Here is an 18,328-nt window from a genome sequence, read left to right on the forward strand (position 1 = left end):
AGAATACTTTCAAAAATATAGCTTGCCCTGATTAACAGAGGAAGAAGTAAATAGTCAAAATAGTCCCATTTCAGAAAAAGAAATAGAACAAGCTATTAACCAACTCCCCAGGAAAAAATCCCCAGGACCAGATGGATTTACATGTGAATTCTACCAAACATTTAAAGAACAACTAACTCCAATGCTATGTAAACTATTTGAAAAAATAGAGATTATACTGTCAAAGAAAATGTTGTAATTATAAAAATTAATAAAAAAGAAAAAAATATCAAAAAAAAAAAAAAGAAAAGAAAAAAAGAAAAATCCTTCATGAACTTAAGCAAAGTGAAATATACTATATACAAAATAATAGGTTCTAGGCTATAAATGATTTTTGCTACTCTCAGCAATACAATGATTCATGACTGCTTTGAAGGTCTTATGATGAAAAATTCAATTCATAGCCAGAGAAGGAACTGTTGGAGGGGATGTGGGAAAACAGACATTAATACATTGTTGGTGTAGAACTATTGGAACTATGGCTAAAGGTCATATTCTTTGACCCAGCATTATCACCACTGGGCTAGTATACTAAAGAGATCATAAAGGAAGGAAAGGGACCCACATGTGCAAAAATGTTTGTAGCAGGCCTTTTTGTAGTGGCAAGAAAGTGTAAACTGAATGGATGTGCATCAGTTGGGGAATGTCTGAATAAGATATGATACGTGAATGTTATGGAATATTATTGTTCTATAAGAAATGATCAGGAGGATGATTTTAGATAGGCCTGGACAGACTTATAGGAACTGATGCTACGTGAAATGAGCAGAACCAAGAGTTCACTGTACATGACATCAATATCATAGGACGATCAATTCTAATAAATGTGACTCTTTTCAACAATGAGATGACTCAGGCCAGTTCCAATGATCTTGTGATGAAAAGAGCCATCTATACCCACAGAGGAGACTGTGGGAACTGAGTGTGAATCACAATGTAGCATTTTCATTCTTTTTGTTGTTGTTTACATTTTATTTTCTTTCTCATTTCTTTCCCTTGTGCATCAAAATAATTGCATAAATATGTATGCATGTTGAATTTAACATATATTTTAACATGTTTAACATAGATTACTTGCCATCTAGGGGAAGAGTTGGGGAAGAGTAGAGAGAAAATGGAATACAAGGTTTTGCAAGGGTCAATGTTGAAAAAATTATCCTTGCATACATTTTGAAAATAAAAAAAAAAGCTTTAATTTAAAAATCATTTATACAATGGGAGATAATAACATATATATGTATATATATATGCATATATATATACACACACACACACACAACCACCTCAGAATTTAGAGAATGGAAATGCGATGGTGAATTATTATGCAATGGTGAATTATTATGTTTATTATTATCAACTTGCAATAGTGAAATCATTATGGGGAATTCATATGAAACTAGTTAAGACTTCAGAAAAATAAAACTAAAAGCTGGGTCCTGAAGGATATACAAGATTTAAATAGGTACCTATGGCATGTAATCTGATAAGGAAGCTACTCTGGTTGACACCTGCAGATTAACTTAAAGAAGTTGGATAGAAAGGAAAGGGAGAATCATTACAAAATTGACTATCACTTGCTTTTATTGATAGTTCTTGAAAAACAGGATAGCTAACCTAAAGAAAATAAAAAAATAAACAGTTTGCATATTTAAGAACCTAACTAAATAAGAATGTACTTTCTGGTTTATTAAAGGCCATGTCTTGAAGATTCAGTGATTTATGGATCTAGTAACATCAAGCTGATAGCAGTAGATAGGAAATGTGATCTCTGAGTCATAGATCTAGCAGACAGAGTTGAATCCAGATGAGACTGGGGCAATTAGGAAAGGCAATAAAAAAAGGAAAGAAGATAAGGGAAGAGAGCCTCAGGGCTTTCCATTACTATTCTCCAGGGATACTACCTCTCAGGGCTCAGGAATTGGAACATCTTTACTACACAGGAACCTGAGAGGCTATAGGACAAAAAGCTTTTTAGCATCTTGATACATGATTCATCAGAACAGGACTAATTACAGTATGATTAAATGGGGGAAGACAACTTTTGTCAGCTGCAGAATCTAATCTTTTGGAGAGTTTATAGTAGATCTGGCCTAGCAAAGCCAGATAAGATTTTTTTTTTAAAGCAGCTAAAATGAGGAATTCTGCATATCTGGTCTCACAACAATGATTTTCTTTTGTCATGATTCCCTACAGGGGATAATAGAGAAGTGAGTAAATATTTTAAAATGGATAGACTTGGGTGACTGAATTTATACCTTAAACCATGACTCCCATTCCTTGTTTGTTTTAGACATAAGAAGATCCTGCTTTTTGAGCAAACCTTTACCTGAATGGCCTTAGAACTTTCTCTACCAGATTACCACAAAAATAGAATGAGATAGCACCAGCAGCTGTCTTCCTAGAGATGATATGCTATGTCTGCCACATTAGGTGGGCAGAGAGTAAGACTATCCTTTCTTACAAGAAGCCTTAATTATGGTTCTTGAAACAAGAGATAAACAAGATGATTGGTAGTTTATGGGGATGTTAACAAGATTGTTATCTGCACCAGATTGGGAAGAGTCCTTTTGCCCTAATTAAATTCAGGACATTATTTAAAGACTCCTATCCTATAAGACCATTCCAAATTAGCCACTCTGCCTTTACAGATTTGAGGTACTGTTAGGATAAGTATCCCTAGGGTAGTTTTAAATACTTGTACCCTGAGGAAGTCATATGACTAAATTATGACGGCTTAGAAACAGTGGCAATATATGATAGAAAGGGTTGCTATTTCTAATATAATATATATCTGGCAGGAAGGTTATTATTTATCAGGGACAATTAAAGTCTCAAGGGGTAGTCCAATCTTGCTCGATTATTATGTAAAAAGGACCTCAAGTGATCTTTCCCCTAAAGGAAGAGGCATATTTGCTCAGGTAAAGACAGGTAGAGAAATTTATCTGTGTACCAGGTGTGGTGGCTAACTGAGAGAGTGTATACCAGGGGACATGAATCTGAGCTCCTAATGGTAACTACCTATGTTAGGCACATTCACCAGCTATCGTGGTGGTTATTGTGGATACATCCAAAGCCCTTGGAGTATCAGAAAGAAAAGTGTCTCCTCCAGAATAATAGAGATAAGAGACTAGACTATTTCATTATACAAACTCCCCTTATAACAGCCCTTTGTGGCTTGTGAAAAGTGAACAATAATAGGTTATTTACAATATATAATTAAGAGAAGTCAATAAACTTTTGTAATGCCATGGCCATTTATGACATCAACAGAGTAGGCGTCAGGCAAGTGGCAAAGAGTTAACGATCTCATTAATGTCTTTTTCTCCATAATCATGACTGATGCAAGTTAATGGACAATCAACAAGCATTTATTAACTATTTACTATATGTCAGGTATTTGCTGAGTGAAGTAGATACAAATGCAAGCAGAAAAAAAAGATAGTTGCTTACATCCTAGAACAAGGGGACAACACACAGAACCACGTGGAAGTGAAGAAAGGTATCAATTCATGAGGCTGGTATCAAAGATCAGATTCAGAAGCACATCTGGAAATGAAACGAAGGGAGGCTAAACTGGAGGCCCCCAGAATACTCCAGAGTTTAGAGACCACAGGTACTGAGGCAAGATCCAGCATATGAAGGCAGCTATAGCCCAAGGCAGAATGGTGGAGGCAAAAAGGGGATCAAAGCCCAGGGTACACCTTTATCATCCTTGCTCAGGTGGTAACCAGAGGTCCGAAAGAGACCTCGCTTCTTGAGGGTGTGGAAATCTACAATTATACTGATAATGTAATGTTAGCTTGTATAGAGAAGGCCACAAACAAGTAGAAGTCCTAAATTAGAGCATGATTGATGAGAGATAAAAGAAGAATAACAAATCCAGAATCCCACCTGTTTGGCTAAGCTTTAGATAATATATCAGATAAAGAGATGATCCAGTTGACTCTAGGTGTATGTATAAGCTACTTTTACTTGTTCCATCACTTTTCACATTTGAGAGAAATCATATTTCCCATCTTGATATTTTAATGAGCCCTATAAAGCGAGTCACTTCCAAATCTACCTATTTAGTGTGGAGCCCAGAATAAGCTCTAATTAGTCCTCAAGTGATCAGCACCCTCTCCCTCTAGGTCTTTGTGATCCCATGTGGCACGGATTTTTAAAAGTCCATAAGAAATAGTGGCAGGTCTCAATGAATCACCAGATTAAATCAATATTAGGCTTCTGGAGCAGTCCCTTTTCCATGGCAAGTCACTTGCTAAACCCCTTTTGAAATATAGTTCCCTGACTATTATTGGGCCCTGGGGGTTACTGTGCAGATGCCACAGTTATATAGACCATTAAATTTCATCCACAGTTGCCTTTATGAGAAATGCAATGGTTCCTCAAACAATGATTCCTGAAATGGGTCAGATACATGAGTTTTCTATTGTTCAATGGAAATGATAAATTTAACATCATACTTCCCTGTGTTTTGCAGTGTTATTGTCCTTCATGATCTGGATATGATTTTGCCAGGGCTAAGTATCTAGACCCACATACAGTGCTTTAATAATTCAATGCATCCCTGCCTACTAGGCCGTTGGTTGGCTTCTCCAATAACTATTTTTCATGAAAAAGTTATTTGCATTTGGATGTCAGTCGTTAAATCAAATAATGGAAAATGGAAAATACTCTGAGGAATGGAGCCTCTGGAAGGTTCTCCTACAAGATGGAATTTTAGGCTGCATCATTAGTATATAAAAAAGCCTTGAATTCTTGACCTAAATTTTATTGGTAAATTGATTGTACTGGTCCCCTTTTTCCATTTCAAGATAAGAGATTTTCTCTTATTGCAGATGATACTTATTAGAAACTAGAGCAAGTTAAATGTGATGAAATGAAAGAACAGTATTGAATTAATATGTGAAAAACTGAGACAACTGAGAAAAGATGAATAATTTTCTCTGAAAGTTAAATTTTCCATTGAGCTCTGAATTTTTCATCAAGAATGCTTAAAAGTCCTCTATTTCACTAAATAACCATTTTTCTTCTGGAAGATTATATTCAATTTTGCTGGGTAGGTTATTCTTGGTTGTAAATCTAATTCCTTTGTCCTCCAGAATAATATCTTCCAAGCTTTCCAATCATTAAATAAAAAGATGCTAAATCTTGTACTATTCTGATATCTGAATTGTTTCTTTCTGGATGCTTTCAATATTTTCTTCTTGACCTAAGAGTTCCAGAATTTGGCTTTAATATTCCTGAGGGTTTCATTTTGGGCTCTATTTCAGGACATAAGTGGATCTTTTCAATATCTATTTTATCATTTGGTTCTAAGTTTTCAGTGTAATTTCCCTTGATAATTTCTTGAAATATTGTGCCTAGGCTCTTTTTTAGATCATGGCTTCTCCATCTCTAGTATTTGATTTTTAGAATGCTTTTTGAGCTCTTTCAGGAATTCTTTTGGGACTTGTGACCAATTTATATTTTTTTTTCTGGGGCTTTGCACGTAGCTCTTCTGATTTCATTGCTTTCTGTGTTTGTATCTTGATCTTCCCTATCGCCATAATAAATTTGTATGGTCAGGATCTTTTTGTTGTTTGCTTACTTCCCCAATCTATTTCTTAATTTTTAACTTTATATTCAAGTTGGACTCCATTCCTAGGCTGGAGAGGATACTGTTCCAAGCTTTAGGTTTTTTTGTATGCTGTTTCAGAGATAGTTTGGAGGATCTGCAAGTTTTCAGTTCGTTTAAGGTGGTATGATCTAAGGGGAGGTATGGTCACACTGTTCTCTTGGTCTGTGTTCTTGTTTATGAGTGATCACAAGCTCTAGTGCTCTTCCTCACCCTGGGTCTTTGATCTGTAACCACAAATGGACAATGCAAGAGTAATGTACCTAATGCTGGCAAAGGGTCCTCTATAATCTCCTTCTGACCAACTGTTCAAGTCCCTTATAATGGATTCTATCTTTATTAACTAGAAGTAAATTTTGACTGAATGCTACAGTTGAGACTGAGTTAATTCCTCTGCAGCAAATATATTTTTGATATCAATTAAATACTTCTATTAAGAATATTTGTATAGTATTTTGGGGGGGGTGAATGAAAGATTAGTTTCAAAGGCATATTCTATAGCCAAGGCTATAGGGTTCCAAGAATCTCAACAGATTTGAAAATTGAAAGTTAGAGGTATTCTTCCTCTAGGAGGCATCATGACGTAATAGAGGACTTAGTGGTTATGGTAGTTAATGAATTGAGAGGTCAGTGTGTTCATTGAATTCACTGAGAATGTTGGCAAGATGGTGTTGAAACAATTCCTACCAGGAGCCTCAGTCACTAGAGCATGGACATGAAATGGAGAAAGCTATGTGATTACGTGGAATGATATTAGAGGAAGATCAGTTGCCAAGTGAAGGTGCAGAATAAGAGTATGCAAGAGGCAGTGGAAAGCAACTGTATGCTAAATTCTCCCTCTGGATCTATAATATAGGATTTTTTTTTTAAAGATAGGAGACAATTGATATTTCAGACAGTGAATAAATAAAACATTTGGGTGCTTATTATTTGCAAATCATTAATCTTTAGCTATTCAAATAGAAAAGAATTCTTTCTCTTAAAGAGATCATATTCTAATGGAGAGTCAACATATATGGAAGGATTCAGAGGCAAGTCAGATGGAAAGGTCCCATGATACTTAAGGTGCAGTGCTAAATCAGATGGCAGTGCCATTTTTTTAAAAAAAAACTTTTAATTTTGTTAATCTCTCTTTTGATTTTTCAAAATTCCAATTTTGTTGTTTAGTTGGAAGTTTTTAATTTCTTGGTTTCTAGGTTTGTTTTCTTAGATGATATTTGTTATTTCTTTTATTGATATTTGGCTGACAGTGACTCAAATTTCCCCCTAAGAACTACTTTATCTGCCCCTCACAAAATTTGCTATGTTGCCTTATTTTTACTATCTAAAATTAAATTATTGATTATTTCTAGATTTGTTCTTTGACCGATTCTTTAAGATTAAGTTATTTCATTTCCAATAAATTTTTAATCTATTCTTTCTTTATATTAAATGTAATTTTCTTTGTGTAATGTTCAGAAAAAAGGATACATTTAATATTTCTACTTTCTGCATTTGCTTGTGAGGTTTTTCTGCCCTGATATATTAGTTCAATTTTTGGGAAAGTGTTGTGCACAGCTGAAAAATAGGTATATCCCCTTCTATTCCCATTCAATGCTTTAGAAGCCTACCTTTATCTAACTTTTCTAAAATTTTATTCATCTCAACTTCCTTCCTATAGACTATGTTTCTTATCAACAGTTTTATATGCACGTATATACATTTTAATTTATGAAATAACTCTTCCTGTTTATTTTATGGTTAGATTTATTTGGGTTTAGAAGAGGTAAACTGAGGTCTCCCACTAATATAGCTTTACTATTTCCTGCTTTTACCCATTCAACTTTTCCTTCAAGAATTTGGATGCTATGCCATTGTATGCATACACTTCAGTACTGATATTAATTTACTGTCTAAAGTACTTTTTAGTAAAATATAGTTTCCCTGATAATCTCTGTTAAAGAGAGATATTTTTATTTTGGCTTTATCTGAAATCATGATTGCTACCTCTGCCTTTTTTTATTTCAGCTAAAGCAAAACAGATTCTGCTTCAGTCCCTTATTTTAATTTTGTGTTCTGTTTTATAATGTTTTTGGTAAACAGTAAGATTGGATTCTGGTTTCTATGCCATTTGACTGTCCTATTCACATTCACTGCTTTGAGTATTAACTGTGTATTTCCCTCCATCCTATTATTTATATTGATTCTTTTCTTTTTTTACACCATTCCCTCCAAGAGTATGTTTTGCTCTTGACCATCTTCCTCCTTTAATCTATCCTTACACTCTTATACCCACACCTCACCTTTCCCTCCTACTTCCCAATTGGCTAAGATGAATTTCTATACCCAAACTTGTGTGTATATTCTTTTCTCCTTGAATCAGACAAGTAAGATGAGAATAAGGTTCAAATATTACCTGTTCTTCAGCCCCTCCGCTTTATTAACTCTTCCATGCATACCTCACTTATGTGACAGAATTTTCCCCATTCTTCCCCTCCTTAACTCCTTTTTCCCAATATAACTCTTTTTTACTCTTCCATTCTTCACTGATGTCATCGCAATATAATGGCTCACATCCATGAACTCTGTTAAGTAGATTCTAACTGCCCTACTGACTAGGGACAATGACGTTCTTAGAAATCATTCAAACAAGAATGCAAATAGTTTAACCTGTTTAGTTCTTCATGATTTTTCACTCATGCTGACATGTTTTTCTATTCAACTCTGGTCTTTTAATCATGAAATTTCTCCATTTCATTAAATACTCACATTTTCACCTTAGTATTACACTCAGTTTTGCTAGGTAGATTATTCTTGATTATAATCCTAGGCCTCTGCCTTCCAAAAAATATTCCAGATACTCCACTTCTTATCAAGGTAGCGGCTTACTTTTGTGTGTTCTTGACTATGGCTTTGTGAAATTTGAATTACTTCTTTCTGGCTGCCTTCAGTCTTTTCTCTATGACCTAAGAGTTCTGGATCTTGGTTACAATATTCCTAGGAGCTCTCATTTTGGGATTTCATTTAGGAGAAAATTGGTAGATTTTTTTCAATTTCTACTTTCTCCATTTCTAAAATATCTGGATAATTTGCCATTATAATATTATGAAATATAATGTTTTTTGGGTTTTTTTTTTAACCAATTCTGTTCAAATCATTGGTTGTTTTTCCTATGAAATACTTGTATTTTCTTCTATTGTTTTTAACTTTTCACTTTTGTTTCTTGATGCCTCACAATCATTAACTTTCATATAACTAATAATGAGAAATTATTTTCCTGAGTATTTGTGCTCTTCTTTTACCAAAACGTTAATTCTCTTGCAAAATTCTTATTTTTCTCCAATTTTTTCTCCTGCTCGTATTAAAAAAATCTCTTTCTCTAATTGGTCCAAGAATTTTGTTATAGCTTTGTGCAATCTTTGAAGCAATGCTTGTAAATGTTTTCAAGTCATTTTCTTCTGAGTTTGTGATTTTGTCACCAGAATAAATTTTTATCACCAGACTCTTATGCTGTTGCTTGTTCATTTTTCCAGCCTGTTTCTTGGCTTTGCCCTTTATGTTGCATTGAGTACTGCTTACTTCTGGGGGAGAGTCTAATCTAAACCTCTCTTTTATGTCCTTCTTTATATCTTCTCTCTTTTATTTCTTTCACAGCTCAATCTGGGGGCCTGGAAGTTTTTGGTGCTTCCAAAGTAGTATGATCTGCGGATGGGTAGGGTCCCTGCTCTATCGGTCTATCCTCTGGTTCTACCCTGGGTAGGTTCTTGCTCCCTTGTAATTGTGGCCTCTCCTGTGACACAGACCTGGGTAATGGGTGACAAATGGCCCCTGATCCATTTCTCAATGCTAGTTTAGGAGACTTCTTTTTGTCTGGTTTTTCACTAGCCTGGGCCCTGGAGCTGTTCACAGCCATTGCTGGAGCCTCTACAACCTGAGGCTGTATCCACTGCTACTCTCCTAGCTAGACCTGACTCCCACTGTCTCCAGATATTTATCTTCTTAAGGTGCTCTGAGCTGGAAACATGATTTACTGTGACTTTTTTCTTGACAGTCCCATTCAGAATTCAGCTTGGCATGTTTTTTGTGTCACCATGACACAATTTTCAGGAAAGGTAAAGTGAAGTCGTTACCTCTTCCTCTGCCTCCTTGACTCTGCCCCACCTCCATAATGCATCCTTTCAAATGACATTTTCACTGATTAAAATCATATCCTTTTCCAGGTTGAAGGATTCTTCATGGCAAGAACATTATTTTCTTGGTACCCAGTAGCTCCTAGGCTATACCCTCACAGGGCTGTTTCCTACATCAACGGCTAAGAACACAGGCTGAAAGCATTGTTATCCCCAAAGCTCTTGGGCCCAAGGTCCCAGGCCACCTCCACCAGCATCTTAGAGGGTGTTTGTCTAGGGGGGAGTGATCTAAGTTGTCTGGCACGTGGTGCCTTTTGTCCATCAGGATGCCTCTTCCTTCAGCAAGCTTAGTGCACCTTTGTGATAAGATGGCTGGCAGTCGGGGATGGGGGAGGTAGCTGGCCTCATCTCAGCACGAGAAGTTTCCCTAGATGGTAACTGTGAGGGCTCGAACAGGTGGAGGGGTTCTCCCACCACTTTCAGATTTCTGTACCTCCAGTTGATGGCGGTGGTCAGTAATTGTTGCTGGTGCTAATAAGGAAGGTGGGTTCCCTCTCCACACAATAGGGAGAACAGGTTAAATTTACCTATGATATACATACTCTTCATGAATTACCACTAAGCTCTTGATAGCTAATTATGACGTTCTTTTCTTGAGCTCATTGCAAGACTTAACTTTGCTGACCACTTTTCCCTCTCTGGGCTTTCATGACATTGCCCCTCCTGGTTCTCTCTTCCCACCTGTCTCATAGCTCCTTCCATCTCTTGTACACCTCCTACCCTAATGTGCCCCAAGATTCAGTCCTGAACCTTCTTTTCTTCCTCATCAGCTTCATTATAGAGATAATTATTATCTCTATACTGATAATTCCCAGATCTCTCCTGGTCTCTCTCTGAAGTCTAGAACCAGCTTACCAATTGCCTTTAAACTGTATGTCCTGCTCATCTTTCTCCTTAAACTTTTTGCTTTCTACACTGTGTACACCATGCTTCCAGAGTTCATGCTCACTTCCTCATCTCTAACTATCCAGTTAATTTCCAAGTCTTGCCAACCTTACTTACAAAATATCTTTCACATATCCTGTTCTTTCCAAAAAAGAGACCACTAATTGTGGCCATTTAACTTTCCTATTCAGGGTACTAAAACATTTCCCTCTGATGTGAGACATGAAATCAAATTCTCTGAAACCATTGAAAAACCTTGAATAATTCACTTAAACTTGTTGGGACTCAGTTTCCTCATCTATAAATGAAGGATCAGGATTAGATGGCCTCTCTGGTCTATTTCAGTCTCTTACCCCATTATTCTACCAATTAAGATAAAATATTAACTCCTTTGCCACTTAACGTCCTTCACCATCTGGTGCCACCATCTCTTTCCTGACTTAATCATATTATACTACTTTACATTGTGCTAAATTAGGGCAACTCAATGTAGTTGCTGGAATGTAGGTTATCTGTATAAGTTTTAAATGAGGAGATTTGATTAGTTTCTCCTACCCATTTATATTTCTATATCTGTAGGCAAATGCCTCTTGCCAAGGGAGTAATTATGTGATAATTCAATATCTGCACTACAGAGGAAAAAAGGAAAAAGCCCACATACAAGATTTATGCATCCAAAAGAAATTTATTCTAAGCTGTTCTTTATAGCAATTGAAGACAAGAGGAAACCACAGCAGCTCTACAAGCATATGCCCAGACTGGAGCAAAATGATGGCATGATATTTTCTATTCAAATGTCATCTTAATTTTCCTTTTTCGATAAGTATAAAGTGCCATCTCTGACACATATTGTGAATATTCCTTTCTTTTTGGATGTTCTAGGATAGTGAATTATATGGAATCAAGTGTTATTTGCTGTTTCACTTAATCTTAACACTTTGGGATCTTTGATCACAGAGATTGGTCAAGAATGGTATCATGTTATGGGATTGAATTTCTCAAATTACTTATGGTTGGCTAGTAAGACAGATGATGAGGAATTTATCTGTGATCTTAAATGCTCTGGGGCACTTCGAGCCCAGAAGAACACTTAACTATGAGAGGGTTAATTGAGGAAACAGGACACTTCCTCAAAATTTTGGAGGTTAAAGGAAAAAAAAAAAAAAGCCTTCAGCAATGAAATCCACATATGCAGCCAATTAATATAGATATTACCTTCCCAGGGACTGTTACTTCTAAAACTTTCTAGTGTTAAGAGAAAGAGTTATCTTCTCAAAATGATAACAAAAACCTTATAGACATTCTCATGGCTGCTTTCCCGGGAATTCTACAATGCAACAGTTAACTCAGAATGTCTATGTGAAGGAGAATAAACTTTTCAGAGCATTAAAATTCTAACAAGGAGAGTAAGATCTCAATTATTAAAAGAATTGTGTATAAATGTGTGTCTGTCTGTATGTATTTTGTAGGAAGCAATATGAATCCCTTTACATTCCTAAGAAGTAGGAAAGAGAGAATCTGCAGTTTTAAAATTCTAATAAAGGAATATATGTTTTTATCATTGTTGTTGTTTTGTCTTTAATACAAAGAATACAGTCCACAATTAAAAGACTATAAAATGACTCATGACAGTTACAGTTTAAGAAGTCATACAATTCACATTCTAGTCAAGCTGTCCCACGTATGTTTTTCATATATCTCCTTCCTCTCTGTCTCTGCACACAGTCCATATCTGGCACACGTGCCTTACCTAACTTCTTCTCTTGAAATCTCAGGCTTCTTAAAACTATCAGCCCACATGTCATCTCCTAAATTGGCTCTTTCCGATCATCTTAGTTACTAGTATTTTCTACTCCATGCCCCACTCCCTAATTATTTTGTAAATACATGTCTTTTTATGTGGATATAATGAGGATATATATTATCTCACCAGTAGAACGGAAATTCCTTGAGGACAAGGACTGATTCATGTTTGTCTCTGTACATCATCATCAAACACAACATCTTGCACAAAAGTAGTTACTTTAAAAATCTTTACTAAACTGAACTACAAGTGTGATCCTGGAAGAAGTTCAAAGGAATGGGATCCAGAAAAATAGATGTAGGAACAAAACTTCTGGGAATAGTAAGACAATACAAGTAGGGAAAATAACATTTTAAAGTATGAGACAAGGTCAACTACTGAAAGAATAGCTTGTAGAAGGAGAAAACATGGGACATGGCTCACACTTAGAATGTGAAATACTTCTGAAAACCCTGACTTTTAAGAAATAGTCCTATATACTATTATTTTTCATCTATATGGCTTTGGGGAAAAAATAATTTATAGTAAATTTCAAAGGCTTACAGAACATATACCTTTGGTTAAATTTGGAGTTACTGTAGTGTTTTTGATATCTGGAGTCACTGTTGTCTGATCAGTCTGAGGAGGGAAGTCAATGCCATGCCGTGATGGTGGTCGATTGAATTTTGGAACACGACCTGGGGGAGGAGAGGAAGTTTTTAAAAGTTCATTGCTTTGATTACATAATCTCAAATGAATTAGAATTAAAATCACTTTGGAACAGGTTAAAAGTCTTTTATAATCAAATACCCTTATTTCAAGAAGAATCAAGTTTAAGTAAAAGAACGTGCTAAAAATCAATTATCTTTAAAATATACATACCTTTGGCTACATGTGAAATGACCGTAGTGTTTCTTATGTCATTGTTGTTTCGGGGAACTGATGGCTGAGTTAGTTTTGGAACTCGACCTTGAAACAATTTTTTAAATTAGTTTTAAATTTAAAAATAAAGATTTTGTAAATTCTTAAAATGCTCTAATTTACAAATATAAATTTAATACTCAAAGAGAAACAGCAGAAGAATAAGCTATATTTTGCATTACACACAAATTTTAAATTCTAAATTTCTAAATAGTAAAACATAATCTGTAAATCATTATTTTAGTGCTACATGTGACAAAAACGGGGAAAAGTCATTAAGTGCTCTGGAGTTATGAATTTATTGTAGAAGAAAACTAAAATATAGATTTCAACTTGCTCCCAAGTAAGCTGTTTGCTGCCTTTCCAAATGAACATCAACTAGAATTTTTAGAGAGTTCCTTGGAGTGAGAAGTCAAGTGACTTCCTCAGATTATTTAGCCAGTGTATTTCAAAGGCAAGATGTGAACCCATGACTGATATTACCTCTCTCTCCATTATATCACAATCCCTCAGTTATTACTACCTGAAAATTTTCCTAGCAGTTTTCTATAATTGTGATGCCTTTTAAAAACTTTATTTTAATTTCTCATCAGTTGTCTTTCTCCCATATAAAGAATTTGATTATCAAAATAACCAAAGGTGGGAAAAGTGTTCTCACATTTTTAAAAACGCAGATTTCTAGTTTGCTCACTAATTGATCAGATATCTCTCATACAGAGATTTTAAGTTTATTAAGAATTTAATGAGCTTTTTGGTCCAGAAAACTTTTTTCTGTCAAAAGCACAGGTACAAATGGTAATGCTATAAGGAAAAAGTGGTGTAAGTTTATTCAAAATCCATGAATCATTTTACCTTCTTTTGGAAATTTCAATATTGTAGACAGAAACAAAAGTTGTATATGTAGGATGTTAGCTAAAAACATAGAATGTTTTTTCTATACACAAACTATTAAGCTATACAAAAACATCAATTTCACCTTCTTTAGATTTCACCTCCCACTTTATTCTAGGGCCACTTGTGACTTACTTGAAAAGGAGATATCTTGCCAAATAGCCCTAACAGGAAGGAATTAAATGGGGGAGGAGGGCTGGTATTTCTGAAATCCAATTCCTGATTGGGAATATTAAAGAAGGAACAATTTATATAGATTTATCCCCTTGTAGGGGATAAGACTCTCTAAAATCTTTAAAGAAATAAGAGGGGGAAAGAGGATAAAGCAGAGTACAGAAGAATGTGTAGATTTACAACATGGGATAAAGTATGTAGATTAATGGGAAAGTGATAAAGTGAGAAGAAAAAGATATTCTTAGGGTGGTGATGGGGAGTAATAGCAAGGAAAACTAGCAAGTGAAGTAAAGTAGAAGAGTAGTAGATATAGGAAAAAAGAGATAAAGCATATTATACACATATATTTGTATATGTGGATATGTATATATGTGTATATATTTATGAAAACATATGTAAACATAAAATTTATCCGTGCTTAACTATAGCCTGTCTGGGGGAAGTGGGGAAGAAGGAAGGGGAAAAGAATAAAGTAAAAAACACACAATAAAGAACAAAAGAAAAACTACAAGGCAGTTTAAAAAAAAAAAAAAAGGTAGTTCTGAATTTAAAAAGTGTTCTATTATATACGCTTTCTTGGAAATGGAAACTTATTATTATATATTTTGACTCTTATGTTCTGCTGTGCACATAATTTTTACATACAATTTATATAAGAAAAACATTTTTAAAGCTCATAGGACCAAAATGACACAATTTTATATCTGTTTAAAGTAATGTAATCATGCCTGAAAACACAAACTTCATTCCCTCTATTCCTTGGTAGGATTGATAAAAACAAACAAACAAAAAATCAATTTAAATCACATCCAGTGCAAATATGTACTGTTCTTTACCTATAGGAATAAACTGACATCCAAGCAATTCCACTTTCATTGCAATTTTCAGGTGCCACTCTATGGGATATATTCTAACAAAACGTGCTATAATAGGTGGGATGAAATTATTGCGTACATCCTGGTGGTAGTCTGTGTTTCCTTGAAATATCTAGGGGGAAAAAAAACAAAAATTGGCATTTTATGCCAGCGAGAACCAAATGGATTCCAAAGAGATACTAAGCATTACTATTTTTCCTGTGTCCTTAATGACAGCTAACCAACAACTGTGACAATAACTATAAGCATAAATTTGAAAATACACCGAGAATAAAAATATTCACAATAGCACTTTTTATAATAGCAAAAACTAGAAACCAAAAAATTGTCCACTGACCAAGGAGGATTAAGCAAGTATGTCATCAGAAGACTGGAATATTACAGATTCTTTCCAAATGACAGACAGGAAGAATTCACAGAAGCATGAAAACATATGAATTAAGGCAGAGTGAAGGCACAGAACTAGGAACACGTCATGATTCCAACAATATAAATGAAAAGTCAAAATCAAAAGTTAACACTGAATGGACAATTATAATAATACCAAGATTGGTTCATCCAAAAAAGATTTTAAATGATTCATCTACACTTCTATAGAGAAGTGGAAATCATGGCTGGGAAATACTGTTGATACTATCAAACTCATTTAATATATTGATTAATTCTGCTGAACTGCTTTCTCCCCCAACTCTTTTTTATTCTTTTTTACAAAGGACAGTTCACTGGGTAGGAAAAGAGAGAAGTCTAAGTTAAAAACTAAATGTGATGCAAAATGAAAAAATATGAACGAAAATTAATTTCTTTAAACACTGAACACTAATAACTAAGAAACTAGCCAAATTATTGATGATTTATTTTTTCAATATGAAATATGCATACTGTTTTCAAATGACTCAAGAAATTAATGAGAATTTTGGATTGGTAGGTTCAGTTACTAATTTGAGTAAGGAATCCTTTGAAGTAAAAATACAAATATGTTTACAATAGCAAGTTACACATTAATTTTAATTCTAAGTTTACATGAAAAATCATGGGCAGAAAGAAATATGTTCACAAGCCTTTCTGTAATACTTTAGCATGAATTAAGAATACTAAGTGAGAATTCACTCACATATAATAGAAATATGTCTCCCCCTACAGGAAAATGACAATCAAGCCACTGTCTCAATGTTTTTTTTAAAGGTTTAATTGAAGGATAAAATCTTATTTTAACATTAAAAATAGTAAAGAATATATATCATATTGATACAACTGACTAATATCAAGAGATGCAGAAAAGCTTTTGACAAAAATACAAAACTCATTTAGACCAAAAAACACTAAAAATATTAGTCACCAATTTTTATGATTTCTATCTTACATCTCCTACAATTATACCTTTCTGTCAACTCAATTCATTTCTGTCTAAACGATCTAAAACAATCCAAAAAATAATAATCAAATTTATATAATGTTCCCTACATGCCAAGAACTGCTAAGTTCTTTACAATTATTAGTTCATTTGATTTTTAGAATAACCTGGCAAAATAGGTGCTATTATCACCCCCATTTTGCAGATAAGGAAACTAAGGCAAACAGAGGTTTAATAACTTGCTCAGGACTTGCACTTCACCTGGATGATATTATTAGGTAATCTAAAAATGGCCTATCCACTAATCTGTAGCAAAGACAGTCTACAACTAGCTGCAAGAAAAATTAATTACAGAGATGAGAACAAAGTTCTTGTTCTAATTGCACTTCTCAAAACTCACACATTCAATACAGAATACTAAAATACCTTTACAAATTTCACAAAGTCAAATAAGAAACTCACAGCACTTAGGATTTCCCGAGATGATAAATAAGAAACTCTAAATCGTGGGGGAGGGCAGGGAGGAGAGGAGCTGACCCAACTGGCCAGTTCCAGTCCAGTCCCCAGAGGGGCAGCTCCTCCTACTCCTACTCAGAGAGATTGCAGTTGTCCTTCATTCTCAAAGAAGGCCATGACATCGGGGAGGGGATGCTATGACATACAGGTGAAGACTGAAGTGAGGGAGAGTGGGCAAGGTCACGTGCCTCACTTTCTCCTCCAGAGCCATCTGGGCCAGTGGCCAGATATAGATCAGGATACTGGAGATGGTTCTCTTAATGAAGGTAGACTCTGAGAGCTGGAAAGAAATTCAGTCACACCAATATACCTGATAATGTCTAAAATATATCTGATAAATGGGTCATCCAACCACTGATGAATCAGGATATCCTTTTACATGCAAGTATCTAGTTTGTGTGCCCAACACTTATTTTAAAATAAGCCATTTGGAAAGCATGTTTATTGTAAAAACTGTGTTCAAAATGACCAAGTACCTTGTATTGACTAGTCTGGAAGCCTTTTTTTTTCTCAGGATTTGGATAAATTAAAAGTACTTTTGCTGGAGTAAATAATCAATGTTTATGACAATATTTCTAAGATCCCTGCTTAAATACTCCCTCCCTTTTGGTGGTAAAGGACAATAAAGCTGGGAAATTTAATTACACCTTGAATTTAGTTTGAATTTCAATTTGAATATAGCCAGTCATACTAAGTTGGTTGGCTTAACTGTTTTCAAGGAAGGGGGAAAGTTTATTAGGAAGTGACAATGAGCAAAAGGTATCAATAAAACCTGCTTTTAAAAATTAAAATAGCATACTTAAAAAAAACAATAAGAGAAGATATATTTAGAATTCCAATTTGGGTGGCCAAGAACATGATTCTTGATAAGTCAGAATCAGGAATAGAAATTATCCATGTTCAAAACACTTCTACCTACTTCTTATATTCATAATTTTAATACAGTTTCTATGGTATGGAGAAGAATTTTTAGAGAGAAAAATCAAAAGGGAAATGAATACAGATATAGGAGCAAGGAATCTGGGTGGAAGAATGGAGAAAAAGGTTATGGCATTGAGGACAGAGTGGAGCTGAGTGACTAACTGCAGAGTGAGGAGGAAGGTGGAA

General features: G+C 34.8%; 1 protein-coding gene across 1 annotated transcript in view; it reads right to left on the reverse strand.

Moving 5' to 3' along the window:
• Positions 1–18,328, reverse strand: part of DCBLD2 (discoidin, CUB and LCCL domain containing 2) — a 101,590-nt gene that overhangs the window by 22,114 nt on the left and 61,148 nt on the right. Inside the window, exons 10-12 of the mRNA XM_074300992.1 lie at positions 15,316–15,466; positions 13,376–13,462; positions 13,069–13,191 (exon numbers count right to left, since the gene is read on the reverse strand). Of these exons, the coding sequence (XP_074157093.1) occupies positions 13,069–13,191; positions 13,376–13,462; positions 15,316–15,466 (361 nt within the window). The remainder of the gene's footprint in view (positions 1–13,068; positions 13,192–13,375; positions 13,463–15,315; positions 15,467–18,328) is intronic.

The sequence above is a fragment of the Sminthopsis crassicaudata genome, chromosome 3 (assembly GCF_048593235.1).
Source record: "Sminthopsis crassicaudata isolate SCR6 chromosome 3, ASM4859323v1, whole genome shotgun sequence".
In the NCBI taxonomy this organism is placed as follows: Eukaryota; Metazoa; Chordata; class Mammalia; order Dasyuromorphia; family Dasyuridae; genus Sminthopsis; species Sminthopsis crassicaudata.